Source organism: Diorhabda sublineata, chromosome 2 (genome assembly GCF_026230105.1).
Source record: "Diorhabda sublineata isolate icDioSubl1.1 chromosome 2, icDioSubl1.1, whole genome shotgun sequence".
Lineage (NCBI taxonomy): Eukaryota > Metazoa > Arthropoda > Insecta > Coleoptera > Chrysomelidae > Diorhabda > Diorhabda sublineata.
Window position 1 is genome coordinate 10,265,451 of NC_079475.1, and position 16,730 is coordinate 10,282,180.

Consider the following 16,730-nt stretch of genomic DNA (forward strand, 5'->3'; position numbering starts at 1 on the left):
AAATATGTTTTCTGACCTGTACATGTATCTATGTTTTTTTTAACCAAACGGAACTTTCTTTGTGGATTTACCTCGGATATCATAGTGAAATAGTGTTACATTCAATTTTTGTAGAAAATATCAATTTCTCAGCATAAATTTTAGAACAATTGATGAAGAAAAATTTAATTGACTTACAATATTGGAAAATTTCAACGTACGTTTATATGAATTAAATTATTTAGCAGTACCAATTAGAAACGTCAAAATATGTAGTTTGAATTATTTGTTATAAAAATTGAAGAAACATTGTTTTTTTGTTATTTATCTAACAATCATCTACCACTTGTCATAGCGATTTCGATTTTTGGCTTACTAACAAATAATTACAATTTAATCGACTAGAGGATATTGCATCTTATTAAGAAAGTCAGTTAAGTAAATTATTTTTCTTTAACACACAATATATGCTACAGAGCGTTCTTTTATTTACCTACGATTCTCATATAAACTTGTAAACACCTCTCAAAGGACTCAAAAAAACCTTATTCTCATTATTTAAAAATTATGTTTCGCTCGCTAGAGATAATTTCAAAATATGGACCTCAAAAACATCTAATAAATAAATGTTTTTGAAATGTATTGAAATAACCCTAATACTGAACTTTTAAGTGAGATTGACACACCCTGTATATCAATATAATTTTCTATTGGACACAAAGAGAACTAAGCACTTAACAAAGAATGTTTTCTAGTAAAATTAATTAATTAATTACAAGCTTCTGTACACAGATAGCGCTGCTAGTGCTAAAAATCTAAAGTAAATATGAATATTTTTTGGAGTTTTTGCATGTAGAATAAGTGACGCAATTTGCTTATTTGTGTCCAGAGTAATGACTTGATTTCAAAATAAAGTTGCGTCTTTCCATTTTTCAAAACTCATATTTCGTTCCTCGGTTAGATAAATCATAGAGATATTACAGATAGAGTAGGCATGCTATAGGCGCCCATACAAGTGGGAGCGTCTGGCCGATAGAAAGAGAGAGAGAATAATTTATGTATTGCTGTCTCTGTCTAATGGCGCATGCGCGTTGATTAGATTTCGTGCACGCACTTTACCATTGCCCGTTGAATCAGAGACATGCATGCGCAGTACGCAACAAAAGAAAGAGATAGAAATACATAAATGATTCTCTTTTCATTCGCGAGACGCTCTCACTTGTAGGCATGCCTACTCTATGGTAATATCTCTATGAGATAAATACGTAGATGGAAATCCCCACAGAAATTTCCGTATCTCAATCTTTTGGTTGTCACCTCCAACATAGTTATCAAGGTTATCAGCAAATGCTAGAAGGTCAACTCTTTTGGATGTTTTTACTCTCAGAAAACCATCATACATAATGTCCCACAGAGTCGGTCCTAAGACAGACATCATCACTTGTCGAAGGAGTGATCGCTGATATTAGCGAATTATTCGCTATCTATGGTTAATATATAGTCTTGCTCTGTGATATTTTCAAAGTAGTTATTTTTTTGTTGAAGGTAGCTTCATGATGTAAGGGCTCATTTTCGACTCGTTCAGCGCATCTCTAAAGAGCCATTGAGAATTCGTTCCCAAATTGGCGCGTCGTTTTGGGAGCGAATTCTCATTGGCTGCTTCCCAGCTGGTGCGCAATAGCACACATTGTAGTCTTTACATCATGGGTAGCTTTACAAGCTGTAAGGTTATGATTTTAAATAATATTCGGACATTTGATCAATTTATTCATTAAACTTCGAGCACATAATAACTGTAAGAAATACAACATATTTTTAATTTTGAACATTTGTCTTCCTGAAGGAAATATTATTACATTCACATATGGGAAAATATTCTTTACTTCATCATCTGGAACTGAGGGTTGAATCATAACACCGTCAGGCTGGAAAATATTCTCATTTAATACCAATTCGGGAGAGAGATATTGAAAATTATTTCACTAGTTTCATTGCAATAACAAATTCATAGTTGATTATATTTGCTTTATAATTTTTCAAATATTTTGTCCAAAAAACCTATGGGTTCGACGCCCCTGAGCTTAGGTTCTTTTATATATAGTCTTCTTTATTAAATAATACTCATTTCAGCAACCAATACCATAAGGGAATATTTTTTTGAGCAGATTTGTGGTTCTACTTCAAAAACACAAATTCTACTATTCTTCAGTTTGTGTTTAAAGCACAATTTTGAAACCTAATACTTTATCTGGCACTTGAGGAGTAATTAACTTATAAATATCGATCAGGAGCATGACGTGTTTGAAGTTTTACGTACCCACAATCTCAATTATCAAATGAAACATATTCTGCTTAACAAATTAGTAAAAGGCCATTGCAGTCCAATAACCGAAGATGAGTAGAACCAATAAAAAACATATTTAGTTGTTTCTGAAAGATTAAACATATACTGATTAATTTTCATTGAAATTTTAATAATACAAATAAACCGTATTTAATTAAAACATGATGATGAATAAAAAAATCAATGGCGGAAATAACTGATGAAGTGAAAAATTCTGCTCCTCTAGAGATTGATGTATCATTTAATCATGTAAGTAATAATCTGTTCTCTAACACAATTTATGCTATTTTTGAATAAAACAATGTATTTTTGTTCACTTTATTCTTATAAAATTCATTATACTTGGTCAACAATTTTTTGCATTTATAAATATAAGAAATTATTTCCTAAGAAGGTTCACATTTTGATAAGACAAGTGTTTTGAGTGAGTCAGAATCAACGTGATTTTCTCGCCAAAACTGTAAACTCTGTGGAGTATTGTGTTATTTTCATTTGTGGATATCCTTGTCATTTCTATATGTTTCAAAATTATTTTCCATGTGTTAGTCTGAAATAATTAAATTCTATATTAAGGAAGAGAACAATTCGGGGGAAAATCGAGTTCTTTTGGAAAATAATAAAAAAAATTGTTGAATTGTGTAGGTGTGGAAAAAAATATGAAGTTTGTTCATCTTATCATGAATATCTGGAAAAACGACAAGGTTCCACAGATTGAACAATCAAAACCTAAAAGTTAATAATAAAACATGTATTATAGATCATCCGAGAGAACTATTTGTATGCAATCAATAATACAAGTTATGATAGTCCGCTTTTTAATAGTGGCGGTGAGAATTGCATTGTTCTGATAAAATATTAATTTTTTTCCATCTATTCATAGGCTATTGTAAAAGAAGCTATCAAAACTAAGTTTTCAAATCCAAAAAATAAAATAACGAACGAATCAATTGAACTAGTTTCAGAAATAGCTAAAGTTTTAGTAACAGAAGCCTTAATTAGATCTATTAAACAGGCAAAAATGGAATTTCGATCGAAAGTTACTATAGAACACATGGAAACAATTCTACCCCAGCTTGTAAGTGATTATTATAAAAAATATAATTTGGTTAATGTTACATTTGTTGGTTATGTAATTAATGAATCAAATGTTTCAGTTTTGCTCTTTTTACACTATGTACAATTGAATTATGAATTATAAGTTTACTGCCGGTCATTCCTAATCTCCATCTCTCATGCAACTGTTGACAGTTTGTCTTTGTTTCACAGGCTGTCCACCCTCGACCTTGTTGCCGGCTCTCAACATTCAAGGTCTAATCACACTACAGTTAATATGAACTGAATAGGGTACATGCATTTTTTAAAAAGTTCTTGATATTTAATAATGTCAGAAAGTAGAATATTTAATTTAAAGTGAAAAAATATCTAAATATTTAATTGAAAATCGCAAAAAATTTCAAATTTTGAACATCATAAGAAAACTATTCTCATTGATTTTCAGTTGTGACGTCAGTATAGAATTAGTTCAATTCAAATATATCCAAACCCCAGATCAATCACCATCTTTAGATAACCAACTTGAGTTCTCGATTCAGTGCTATCTCTTGGTTCATTAGCAGTACTAAACGTACACATCGAAACAACAGTTTCAATATTATTTCAACTTTTTGTTAGAATATAAATTTTTTATCGAGTTCAAGTTATGTAAAAAGAGAAATAAAAATATTATAATTTTTTTTTATTTTAGATATTGGATTTTCCATAAGGGGGATCTTGAACTATCTATTTTGATCTATTTCTGGTATGGTGTAAAAATCCAATAGCTTTAGATTAAAACTAGTAATTACCACAATGTTTGTATTATTGAAATAATATATTTATTATCTTTTATAATCTGCTATTTTTTTTAAATATCAAGATTTTATGTATATTTGAATATTTTATATAAAAAACTTAACCTTTTTAGTCATGGCATTATTACTTGACTCAAAAATTCATTTAGGTTTTTTTATGTTTATTTAATAACAATATTAACAATTCTATAAGTTATTTTATTAACTTTGAGGTTAGAAAAAGAAAAACCTATATTGGATAATCCGCTAATCTCACAGAGGTATGATTAAGAGTGAGGAAGCAGCAAATAAAATTGATAACCCCATGATATGATAAAAAGTCTTCCTGGAATGCATCGTTCTTTGAGGGATGTATTTTCAAAGCGGTGGGTTTGAACTAGGCTCATGTATTGAGAGTAGTTGCAATAGCTATCAGGTATAATAACAATTTAAATGTTTCCATATCAATACAAAATCTAAATTAAATCGAAAACTGCCATCTGCACAATTAGATAAGGTTTCAAAAGGTATCAGATATTTTACTAGGGGCTTGTGATTTCAGAACCAAAATGGTCTAAGTAACAATTTAAAAAAACGAATTAAGTGTAAATTTCGACAGTTCATCAGGTAAAGTGTGGAAATGTTAACATAGATTTGACTTCTAATATCTCCAAAGTAAAATATTGTTGCTTAGACCCTTTTGGTTCTTACCCCTTCATTGTGTTGATTTAATTATATTCATTCAGCAACAGCATACAAATTCATGTATAGCAATATGCACAGACTCCTTATCTACCGTAAATTCCATAAAATTTGCTTAAACCATACATTCTTTAGTCCTAGATGTAAATCACATAAATCAATTATGAAGAAATCAAAATACTTCCATAATTATAACTATTATATGGGTTCACGCTCAAGGAACTCAATCTGTGGTTACTGGAAAAAGAAGTGAAATTAATATGAGACTATCCCCAATTTGCTTCAAGAGGCCGCTTGACATGATTTAAGACAACATCCAAGAAATTGCAATGTGAATATATTACATAGAGAAATATTTGATTTAATATTTGTGTGCGGTTAAAAAATGAAAATAACTAAACTAGGTAAAGTCACCAAGAAAAAAGTGGTCAGTGCATTATTAGCAGCAAAAATTATATCGTCTGCTACTTTTCTTTTGGAATATGATGGACAGAACATTCCTAACCTCAAATTTCATTTAATATTTTGTACCTAGTTTAAGGAATTTGAATAATGCTAAGTTTTACAATCTGTTTATTCTTCTTAACTAAATTTTTCCCTAGAATTGCAATTTGCATGCAATAAAATGACATCTAAAGGTCGCTTGACATGATGCAAGACAACTTGCAATGCACGCAATATTTCTTGATCAAAAGTATGCGCAAATGAGTTTCTAATTTGCTGATATTAAGTTTCATTTTTCTCGGGAGTTTTTTAAATGTTTCTTCATCCATTCCCAACTAATTTTTCTATGTTTTATCGACTAACTCTCTAGCTAAAATGTCCATCAGACTCCAAAAGTAAGGCAGAGACAGATATAATTATTGCCGGTGTTTGAGGTTAGGAAATTGCTTACTTTTACTTTTGAAATTTTGATTAGTGGCAACCATGATGCAATGGTAAGAGACTTGCAAGGAATTGCATGCAATGTCTTGCATCATGTTAAGCGGCCTAAACCGATAATACTGCAAGTGCAAGATCTTGCATAAAACAATCAACTGAACTTCATCTGCACAAGCTTTTGATCAGGAAATATTACGTCTTGCATTGCATTGCACGTTAATTTGCTTAAAATGTTAAAAACTATAGGCTTTTAAGGTCTGAACCAAATTTAAAGAAAATTTAATTTGGAATGACTCTGTATCTTAGATAAAAAATAAATAAATGCTAACATTCTACAATGCAGATTTTTTCGATGCCTCATCCCATACTGTTGTCCCATCACACGCGCAGATTAATTTGGGGTTTTGGAAAAGACCAGCCGAGCGCGCGATAACACCACAAACAATTTTTTTAGTATTATCCGATTCTTCAGTGATTACAAAGGATCTACCAATTAAATCTGATACTTTAATAACATTATTTTCAAAACGAAATGTTGCTCTTTTGTTGTCATCGCTGATTATTTTGTCCAAATATCCATAAGAATGTCCCTCTGGACTATTTGTTGGATTGAAAATGTTACCAACGTTTTCACAACCTGAAACAACGTTTGCAAATCAAGTTCAGGATTTTAGAATTTGCAGAAATTTGGGAATTTTATTCATACCTTATATAACGTTTTTTTCCTACGACCACTTATGAAAATGATTGATTGCATACTCATTTTTACACCTAAGAAAGTAGCCTATTTCACACATGTACTAAAAAATAACTACATGTTTTGAAATGCTCCTTTTTCTTATTTTATGGTCTCGATAGAGGGAATACGCGAATACAGTATGAATCTGGCTGGGTGCCGAAGGGCAAAAGGCCAAATTCAAGAAGACTGAAGAAGTAGACAATACATACTAATGTCTGCAAGATAATTTAAACGTTAAAATTAGGTGTTATTACTATTACTGTAATCATGTAAATACGGTTAAAAATGATAAAAATAATCATTGAATGGAATAATTGAAATTGGCAAATACAAAACACAACAGGGCACCACCCAAGATCAAGTCAAAAGAAAAATTAGCGACAAAATAAAAAAGGAATTGAAAAACTACCAAAGATCGAACCAAAAGAAATGTTAGCGACAAAATAACACTTCTACGTTTTATCTTTTTTTTCTAACGACCCATTGGAAAAGGATGGAATATTGCCGATCTCATTTTAACGTCTTGAAGGAGCCTTAACTTGAGAGACCATTACAAATCGATTATGGAACCACTTCAATCCAACATCCAAGTTAAAGGGCCCTTTAATCTAAAGAAACATTTAGTTAAAGTGCCTGTTAGGAGAAATTATGAAACCAGCTGTTAGTGTTGCACAAGTGCACATAATTTAAATGTAGACTCCAAGGATTAAAATAAGTTAATACAACTTATCTAAATCTGAAATCGCCTTGATAAGTTCAGGTTTTTCCAATAACTGTTGTATGCTGGAAACTTTCTTCATCTTTTTTTCAGAGACATATCTTCAGTCATATTTTTGATTTTGTGTAAAAAGAAAACAGTTTGGTATTTTATACTCAGTTTAAAAGGAACAATAAAGTTAAATTTCTGAAAGTGGTTAAACTTCATTTGAAAAGGTATGATATTTTCATCCTCCTCAATATATACCCCTTCTCTAATCACTACATCCTTTCATGAGAATCTTCCATTGTTTAAAACAGTACAGGACGTCTGTCTCTGTCAGTTCATTCACAGCTCCCACAAACTCAAATCTTATTCCTTTTAGATTTGATTTGAGGTAGAAGCCGCACAGTGTAAGATCAAGAGAATAAAGTGGGCAGTCCAGCATTAGAATATTGTACTTGGCTATAAACCTTTTAATGGACAGTTAGAAATAAATCTGAGCATTGTCTTGATGAATAAACAATGACTTTGATTTTTATCTGAGCCTGTGAGAGAGCATCGCGCACTCCAATCCACTATTGTCCAACAAGGTGCTCTCGTGTAAAATTCAATCTGGTATTCAAAGGAAAGCTGCGGTACAGTAGCTCTAGTTTGTGAAGATAATTCAGCAGCATAAAATCGCCTCTTAACTGTCCACTCACTTTTGTTTCCAGCATGACCGTTGGGTTTCTCAAAGCACTAGAAATGAGAAAGTGTCATTTCCAGCTCTTAAAGTCCTGAACCAGATCTTTGGTTCAGCAAATCAGCTTCTTTGTACCACTGCTTTACTCGTTGCAGACTTGAGAGATTTATATCAATGTTTCTTGACATTTGGCACTAACTGCGACCATCTTCTAAAGCCGCCACAATAACACAATTACTTCTCATTGAAATACTTTGATTATACAATAGACAGAGAAATAACAGAAACAATAAAATACTGATAATGGTTTTTAGGAATTATGGTGAGGGGCTATTTTTTGTCAAATGCTTATCAAAACAACAAAAACTTGCTAATTCAAGCAAACAGGTACAACCAAACAAAAAACCAAAATATGTAAAATAACTTCAAATTACTCTAATTTTATGCTTGGCAGTGTGTATGATCTATTTCAAGTTTATTGGAATGCTTTTGTTTCATCAATAGTACTTTGCTTTTTGTATCATACATTGAGAATTAGGTATTTTTTTTAAATACTGCACATACAAAAAAGCATAGAAAATAATATATACCTGCAGAAATATCTCCACACTCATAAATATAACTTCTATAGGTACCCATTTTCAAGCCATCAACTGTACCATCAACTATGCATATATCTGAAGTTGGTTGTATAAATCTAACAACCCCTTGAATACTTTCATTCCCAGCTTCCAATATTGAAACCGCAGCTTGTCCACCAGCGTATCCTTTGATAGCTACTTTCTTACCAGTGGATTCAAGAATTTGTAATAATTTCAATGTTGGTAGTGTACTTTGTATAACTACCCTCTGTTGCTCTAAATAGAACTGTATATCTTTGATACCTTGGACATCAGAAAAATGAGATTTTATTGTGTCTATGCAGTTTTTACAAGTCATTTGTACAGCAAATTCTATTGTAGTCGAAGCCATATTGATGACATTTATGTTTTAAATTACTTAGTAATGTTAATTTTTCCAGAATAAATTCAGATTATTGACAAAGTTTTCTGACAAAAAAATAACTGAAAATAGAAAGTACGTAAATTGTAACTACTTTGTAGTTTATACGATAGAAGTTAATAAGTATTATAAACTGTTATTAAGTATTCTTTGAATCAAGTAAATTATAAACAAGACGCATGACGCATTATGCTTCTTCTTGTAATTGCGTATGAGGACCAATAATATATAAGCTCTACAGCTTCAGTATAATGAATTTTTGGAAATTTTTTTTTATTCGGAAACGTTATTTGAAATTCAAAATAGTGGTATTTTTAGGACAACTATCTTACATATATAAGACGTTTGGAAATAATAATTTCTCATTTGTTTTAAAATCCAGCCCTCTATGATTAATATTTCGAACCCGTGGTAAAACAGAAATAGTACAACACTGTAATTGTTTTGTTGATAAAGGAGGGAAATGGAATGAAAGAAAAAATTTTTGACAGAATGAAATGTTAGAGACAATTAGGTTTTGCTGAAGAACATTTTCTTAAATTTATTAATATAATCAACAAGTTTCGTTACTAAAATTAGCGATGGAACACGATGACATTGTTCTTGAAGAGGGAGAGGTAATTATGTAGTCAGTTTTCCTAACTATTTTAATAAATTAATAATTCTAGTTGTGCGATTCTGATGATGAATATACACCTCTTGAACGTCCTACAAATTATTCAAAAACTCAGCCTTTACCAAGGCTTCCCTCGAATCCAGTATCAGAAAGTGATGAGGAGGAACGTCAATCTGATAGCGATAGCGACTCCGATCCCAACACAAAAAAGGTTAAAAAACCCAAAATTCGATTAAAACCACAACCTCAACAGAGATCTCAAAAACATAAAAAATTCGATATATGGAGCAATCGACTCCAAGAAGATACTTTAGCTGCCACTCTAGATAACTGTGATGTTGTACAGAAAGACAGATCAAGAGATGTTGAATCCTATGATTTTACAATAGCTCACAAGTATTATGAAAACAAATTTAAAGTAGTTGAAAGAACAAATAATAAAAGAAGGCATGACGATCGAAACACTAATTTTAGGTATGTATTGAATAATATTTCCAAGTTTGAGTAAAACTAGACAGAGTACTATATTTATACTCAAATTAAACAAGCTAGAAGTAATAATTATTAATAATGCAGTGATTTTCACTTATTATTTTACTTAATAAATGTTATTTACTTAGGGCTAATGAAAATATTTTCTTTTGAAGAAAGTACACTTGAAGTTGCAACCATCTTTTTCTCTACTAGAACTCTTCATGCCCTTTCTATTATCAGAGTATTGGGGTTCTAGTTTTCATTCTTTTATCCAGTTTTTCCAATCCTTGGCTACTCCCTTCATTTGCTGTATTGTTTTCCCTTGTCTTCCTCTTTCCTGTGCTACTTGTTGTAGCCAAGTTTTCTTGTGTTAAGACCAGAAGATTATTTTTCAAAAACTTTTAGTTAAAATATGGCTGAAAACATTAACATCCAATCCAATTTTTTGCATCATGATGGATTTTCGACTCTGCTGCTAGTTTCCTAGCACACAATATTAAATTATTTTTTGTTTTTAGAAACTTCTTTGCATTAAATTTAATCCATACAATAATTTTTTTTTGGTTCTGGAGGAAACATTGGGGAAGGTCCCATTTTTTCCAACTCAGGATATTTTCCATGAAATTTTCCCCAAATTCTTTGTACATTGAACTGTTTTGTAGCAATTGCTACAAGTACACAATTTTTTGAAACAAACAGAGACATTTGCATGCTCTTATTTTTCTCCAAATTCAATTTTGTCCACTTTGTACTACATTTTCTTCATTATACTTATACTTGACATAACATGTTAACCACTGATACGAACCAAAAATATGTGTACCCAAAGTCGTCATACCCCTAAATTTAAAAAAAACAAAGTAACTTTGATTACAAGCCTTTTAGTTGAATTGTTATTATCCTTAATTTCACAGAAAACTAAAAATATCAAGAATATGTTCCCAATTTGAATGTTAAAGAGTCTGTATTTAAGAACACTTACTGTAGAAAAATCTTATTAGAATTCACAGAAATATCACGGTTTATCTGACGTCAACTCAAAAATATCTTTTTTACTCCACTAAATGGTGGAATGTCAGTTATTTAACACAGTAAATACATAAAGGGAATCCTATTTCTAATTTAATTATTAGCAGATAGATGAGGATAATGATAGTTTTCTTAATTTTTTACTATATTTAGTACCTAATAAATTTCCATTTAGTAGGTACTAAATATACACTTTTCTGTGAATTTTTTCAAGGATTTTAATTATCAAATATTTCATATTCATAGCTAACAATTCTAAAAGTTGTCTAGTACATAGATGCCCTTATCTGTACCCTCCATAATTTAGATGTTTCTATAGGCTATTTCAGAACGTGTGTCCCTAACCTAACCTAGTCTAACCTAACACAATCTAACCTAATTATTATTTTTACTATTTGTATTTTGCATATTTTTAGACAAATACGTCGATCTACAAGTAGTGATAGAGACATCAAAGGTGTAGCAAAAATTATTTCAGATTTAAAAATAGACATAAATGGTAAACCAGAAGATCTAGCCAGAGACATTGCCAATAAATTATTTGAAGAAAAAGAGGAATTAATTTGTATGCATTCTAAAATTATTATCAAATGTAGAAGTAGATTGTAGACCTTATATTTAATTATTTACTGAGATTTATGCTATAAAAAAAATAGGATTTTATCTAATATTAAATTTTTCAGTGAAAGCGATAAATATATTAGGCAAACAAAAAGCTATAGATATATTCAATAAAGTAAAAGATATTGAAGCTGATGGTGGTATGTTGATTATGGTAAGAAATTGGATGGAACTTCCCACCCATTTTTATCCTTTTTGTTATAGACCTCTAAATTTTTGAAATAAAAACTTTTATAGTTTAGGAAAAATTTGAATTTTTTAATTAGAGCATTTGTTTTTTTGATCATATTCTGTAAAATGAAACTCTTCATAGATAACCGTATTTAATTATCACTACTTATTGAAAATTTGTATTGATACAAACAGGCCTGTCTTAGAGCAGGATGATCCTGTGTAGACCGTATTTTTAAACTCAACCGGTTCATTGTAAAAAAAATGGCAACAGGTAGAAACACCCGTTCGTTAACAAAAGCCTACGACAACGTTTCTTTGAGTAAACCCTAGCAAGTACTTGAAAAGACTTCTCTTAATTTAAATCTGATTCAAGCTAAGATAACTCCTCCCCGAAAAATAAAATAAACAACCAGTTTTTCTCTACCTCCAGATTAACAAACGGCAGTCTATCGCCAATTATATTCAAAATCTATTTAGATGAAACATTGAGATCGTGTCACAGAATGGGTATCTGACTAAGTGATCACACGATGGACGATTAGGACTCTTCCACGAATATCAGAATATAAAAAAATGGGGGTGGAAGGTCAATATGCAAAAAACTAAGTATGTATGTATCGGATCAGAAATAGAAGATTTACAAATTGAAGACCGAAGACAAATACTGGTCAATGAAGAATACATGTATTTAGGAACAAAAATCACAAGCAGTGGCAGAATGGAATTAGAAATAGAAGAATGAATAATAAAAGGAAAAAATTGCAGCACTTAACTTGGTACTATGGTCCAGTCAAATATTTAACACAATTTTTAAGAGCGTTGTCTTATATGTGGGCGTGAAACGTGGCAGCTACCGTCAAGAATAACTATTATCACTAGAAATAGATTTTTGGCGCCAAAAAGCAGAAATCTACAGAAAGCTCCAACATATTTCAAATATCACAATAAGAGAAATGATTAATGTTAACAAAACCATATCATACCAGATAATGAGTGAGTATGGAATACCAAAACAAATAATGAATTGGAACCCACTGGAACGGCGTAAACAAGGAAGACCAAAATGATCTAGATAAAAGGAGTAAGCAAGGCAATGTCGACGAGAGATCTCAGACCAGGGGACTTGAGGACCGAGTGCAATAAAGATTGACTGAAAACGCTATAGAATCGGAACGAAGTTTTTACCAGCTAGATTAAGAGCGTTTTCATAGGGGCATTGTGGCAAAATTAAACACCAATGTGTACTAACTCTAATATATTTCCGAGCTTTCAAAAGTATAATAATAAAAATTGTTTACTCTATATTACATTGTTATATTTTCATACACATTTTTATATTGTACTTGACCGTAATTTCAGTACCAGAATATGAATACATAAATATTCGAGACCCGGAAATATATTAGGGTTAGTACACATTGGTATTTAATTTTGCCACAATCCCACTACGAAAACAGTCATATCATTTACATACAAAGAAACAATTTTAGATTAAGTTTCCATATAAGAGGATGGTTTTAGAAGGACCTGGCCCGACCTAGACATGTTGTTGGGGCAGGTACAACTGGGACCATCCTCGTATTTAAACATGAATATTTACCTAATCTCATATTTTTTTTATCACAACATGTTAATAGAATAAAACACGGCGAAGAACCCCCGGAGGTGTTTATTTATTTTTGGTAAGACATGATTACCATATTACTCCGGATCAAAGAAATGAAATATTTGGGGAAGAACGACAGAACTATAAAAATTTGATTAAGAAAAAACAAAAAGAAAAACGTTTGAAACTACGACAGGAAATTGGTGAGTAAAAATTGATTATCGTATGTTAGTGATATCTCATCATAATTTATATATAATACTTTTGAAAAATTAACACGCTTTTATTGGCCTCCCCTGTATATATCATTGTTGTGGTATCAGTAGTAATTGTAATATCGAACTTTATTTCTTTAGAAAGCAAGATTGGATTATACAGTGAACACAAAAAATAATGTTATAAGACTAACTTGATACACGCAATTACAGTATTGACACCTTAAAATAGACGAATTCTAACATAATTTTAGTTGTAAAACGACAATTTTCTCCCACAAAACTATAACATAAACTAAAAATTTTGCATGATTGTCAAATACAGATGATAATACAATAATTTCATAAATGAATATCATTATACTTGTCAGAATCACTAGTATAGCAAGTAACAGAATTTTTAGACTCGATTTTTACTCACAAAATGGTTTAGTGCAGCATTTATCGAGCCAAAATTTTGTTTATAACTAAACAAAATATCTCTGAATTTAAAGTTATTAGAAGTTAGCATCTTATGAAATCCACACTGCATCAGTTTCTGAACACCGTCCGACACCATTTCTCCTACCAAGTGCAGTGCCAGCTTCTAAAAGACCTTCAAAAGAGATATCCTCTGTCATAGATAGACGGGTTATCGTCGCTGAAGTCGAACTGCTTATCTAAATAATGGTAAATGTTGTTATTAAACATTTGGAAATCGGAAACTGTATTTTGAAAAACGTCTGCTTGATTCTTGGCCATCCTTAGGTGGAAACCGAAAAATTGTTATTTCCTAGCAATAATTTGTTCTTTGAAAGATTTCGTAGTTGCAAAGAATTCAGTTTTCTGAAGAACTCTGTTTGGTTTTTCTACGGTGCCACATATATTTGCAAGAATATAAAAATATATAGTGGTTTCTAGTGATCAAATGTTCCTGGATGATCTTGGACAAAATCTTCTAAGACCAGCAGTTGTTTCAACGCATTTGGGCAATCGTCTCCCAAAGAAAAAATACGAAATAAAAGAAGTATAAAATTCATCGTGAATAAGTGCAAACCAAATATTTATAATTTTTGAAAAATTAAACAAAAAGGTCTCCAAGTTTTTTATTTAGATCAAAATAATTTTGTTGCTTGTAATTGTTATGTGAAACAAAAGGCACAAAATTATTTTTATTCAAATAGGGATCACCAAGTTTGAAAAACCTGGAAGACATTTTCTTGAATCTTTCGAAAAGTCCTTTATTTACGGTAAAGTTTTAGTACATTTATTTGACTTGGGCCAGCCAATTTTATAGAGGTCCTGAATCACTAGGATAGCATAAAAAGGAATTTTTGGACTAAATTTTCCCCACAAAACGATTAGATAAATTAAAAATTTGCACATTTGTCAAAGACAGATAATAATAAAATAATTTCATAAATTCATAACTTGATTCCTAAAAACAAACTGGCAGAGTATTATATAACAGTCAGACATTGGTTGAAATATTAGATTGAAATAATTCGTAAGACGAGGTCATGTATGATGCAATAAATCAATTATATATCAAAACACAATCTTTTATAATTAATAGAATTAAAGAATAAAATATAGTTGAATCAAAAACTAAAAAAAAACGCAGTTGCATTTCGCATGAAAACTGATACGGAATTATAACAATATTGAATATCCCTCGCTATTACTGCACTGATATATATTTTCTCGTCAGTTAGTTTGATTAACTATAAAAGCGCATTTTCCATTTACTTTTATACAAATAAAATTAATTTTGTTTATGAATCACTTTATTTCAGCTAAATCAAGAGAAAAAATGTTTCCCGATCTCTTAACAAGAGCAGAAATGTTGGCATCCCAGAATCCAACAAGAAAAGAAAAGGAAACTGACGATCAAGATTTCGTGAATCCGCCTCCTACTCCAGAGACTGATGGATACGAAAATAGTAGAGACGGTATGGAGGGATCTACCCCACCCGTAATTAATTCCAATGATTCACTCGATACCTCAAGGGCTGAATTGAACACTTATGATGACGACTTTCTTGATCTTGGCTGTGCAGACGATATGGACTTGTTTTAAATCAATTAATCAGAAATCGTTTATATGTAATTGCATGTGAGGTGTATATGTTGATTTTAAGTTGAACTGTAATTTTTTTAATTATCGGCTGAATGCTGTAGACAACTTATTTAAAACCTCACTGACTTGTTCTGATAACAACAAAAATGTTTCCATTGTGAGTGAATACAGAGCATTTAAATTCTATCTTTCTTTTTATTTTTCCTATATCAACGCCATTACTACACCCCACACGAAATTGTCGTCTTTCAGTTTTTCTTCCTTGTTTTTAATATGACACTGGTCTGTGTAATTAAAGAGATTGATTGATCTTTAAAGTGCCTTATCTAAGGATATCGCTGTTGATATGTTCTGGATACAAGTAAACAATTTGTAATATCGATTGGTTCTTACATGGAAAAGTTTTTTCATGCTCAAATAGTTTCCAACACGTAAGTCAATTATACAGTAACTGTAATTTATCCACTTCCATTCAACCTGAAGTATTCTTGATATGAAATTCGGATCAATGGGATAGCGGCTTAGTTAATTAGAGGCAGCAGAAAACGTATCTACTAAAAGTATCATCCACAGAAATAGATACAACCTCTTGTGTGTAAACGGATTCACCTCCTTCTTCTTCTTCTTCTTATTTTAAGACTGTGTCTTGTGTTTTCAAAGAGGCAGCCTAAGTTGTGACTGCGTGGACCAGCTCTCATACCAGCGCTTTGGTGGTCTTCCAGGCGGTCTACTTGTATTGGGTCTCTCTTCCTTTGCGATTTTCGCCAGTCGATCGTTGTTCATTCTATTGACATGATCTCTCTATGCTCTTCTTCTAGTTCTGGCCCATCTCACTATATCCGGAGCGTCACACATTCTTCTGATTTCATTGCTTCTTATTCTGTCTCTTAGTGTTTTCCCTGTGATTAAGGGTAATGTCTTCATCTCGGTTGTTCTAAGAATCCGTTTAGTAATTGCAGTCTCCGCCCTCGTTTCTATGGCGTATATCATTACTGGTCTGATACAAGTTTTATATATCCGTGTTTTGCTTTCGATACTTAAAAATTTATTCCTCCATATCACGGTTCGAAGGAATCC

At 31.3% G+C, this 16,730-nt stretch overlaps 3 protein-coding genes across 6 annotated transcripts; 2 read left to right on the forward strand and 1 right to left on the reverse strand.

Moving 5' to 3' along the window:
* Positions 1-1,776: 1,776 nt before the first annotated feature.
* On the reverse strand, positions 1,777-8,829 carry LOC130440732 (copper chaperone for superoxide dismutase-like). 4 transcript variants are annotated; one of them, XM_056774040.1, is made up of 3 exons: positions 8,448-8,829; positions 6,066-6,373; positions 1,777-1,904 (listed from the first exon to the last, which is right to left on the reverse strand). In XM_056774040.1, exons 1-2 carry the CDS (start codon positions 8,827-8,829, stop codon positions 6,069-6,071), a joined length of 687 nt encoding a protein of 228 aa, XP_056630018.1. In that variant the 3' UTR covers positions 1,777-1,904; positions 6,066-6,068. The 4 variants fall into 4 exon arrangements, with proteins under 4 accessions (XP_056630018.1, XP_056630019.1, XP_056630021.1 ...); XM_056774041.1 differs by lacking the exon at positions 1,777-1,904 and adding an exon at positions 1,984-2,409; XM_056774043.1 differs by lacking the exon at positions 1,777-1,904 and adding an exon at positions 2,630-2,870.
* On the forward strand, positions 2,370-6,071 carry LOC130440733 (centromere protein X-like). Its single transcript, XM_056774044.1, has 3 exons — positions 2,370-2,572; positions 3,204-3,398; positions 4,068-6,071. Exons 1-3 carry the CDS (start codon positions 2,507-2,509, stop codon positions 4,083-4,085), a joined length of 279 nt encoding a protein of 92 aa, XP_056630022.1. The 5' UTR covers positions 2,370-2,506; the 3' UTR covers positions 4,086-6,071.
* A 191-nt stretch (positions 8,830-9,020) lies between the features above and the next one.
* LOC130440731 (phosphorylated adapter RNA export protein) lies at positions 9,021-15,839 on the forward strand. Its single transcript, XM_056774038.1, has 6 exons — positions 9,021-9,476; positions 9,528-9,949; positions 11,395-11,543; positions 11,662-11,753; positions 13,411-13,582; positions 15,370-15,839. Exons 1-6 carry the CDS (start codon positions 9,441-9,443, stop codon positions 15,651-15,653), a joined length of 1,155 nt encoding a protein of 384 aa, XP_056630016.1. The 5' UTR covers positions 9,021-9,440; the 3' UTR covers positions 15,654-15,839.
* The last annotated feature ends 891 nt before the right edge of the window (positions 15,840-16,730 follow it).

Bases quoted from the DNA above. Each gene is read 5' to 3' on its own strand.
- LOC130440733 (XM_056774044.1), top strand. From the start codon at position 2,507: ATGGCGGAAATAACTGATGAAGTGAAAAATTCTGCTCCTCTAGAGATT. The intron at 2,573-3,203 runs GTAAGTAATAAT...ATCTATTCATAG, and splicing joins TTGATGTATCATTTAATCAT to GCTATTGTAAAAGAAGCTAT.
- LOC130440732 (XM_056774040.1), bottom strand. From the start codon at position 8,829: ATGGCTTCGACTACAATAGAATTTGCTGTACAAATGACTTGTAAAAAC. The intron at 6,374-8,447 runs GTATATATTATT...ACGTTGTTTCAG, and splicing joins GTGTGGAGATATTTCTGCAG to GTTGTGAAAACGTTGGTAAC.
- LOC130440731 (XM_056774038.1), top strand. From the start codon at position 9,441: ATGGAACACGATGACATTGTTCTTGAAGAGGGAGAG. The intron at 9,950-11,394 runs GTATGTATTGAA...GCATATTTTTAG, and splicing joins GATCGAAACACTAATTTTAG to ACAAATACGTCGATCTACAA. The intron at 13,583-15,369 runs GTGAGTAAAAAT...ACTTTATTTCAG, and splicing joins GAAACTACGACAGGAAATTG to CTAAATCAAGAGAAAAAATG.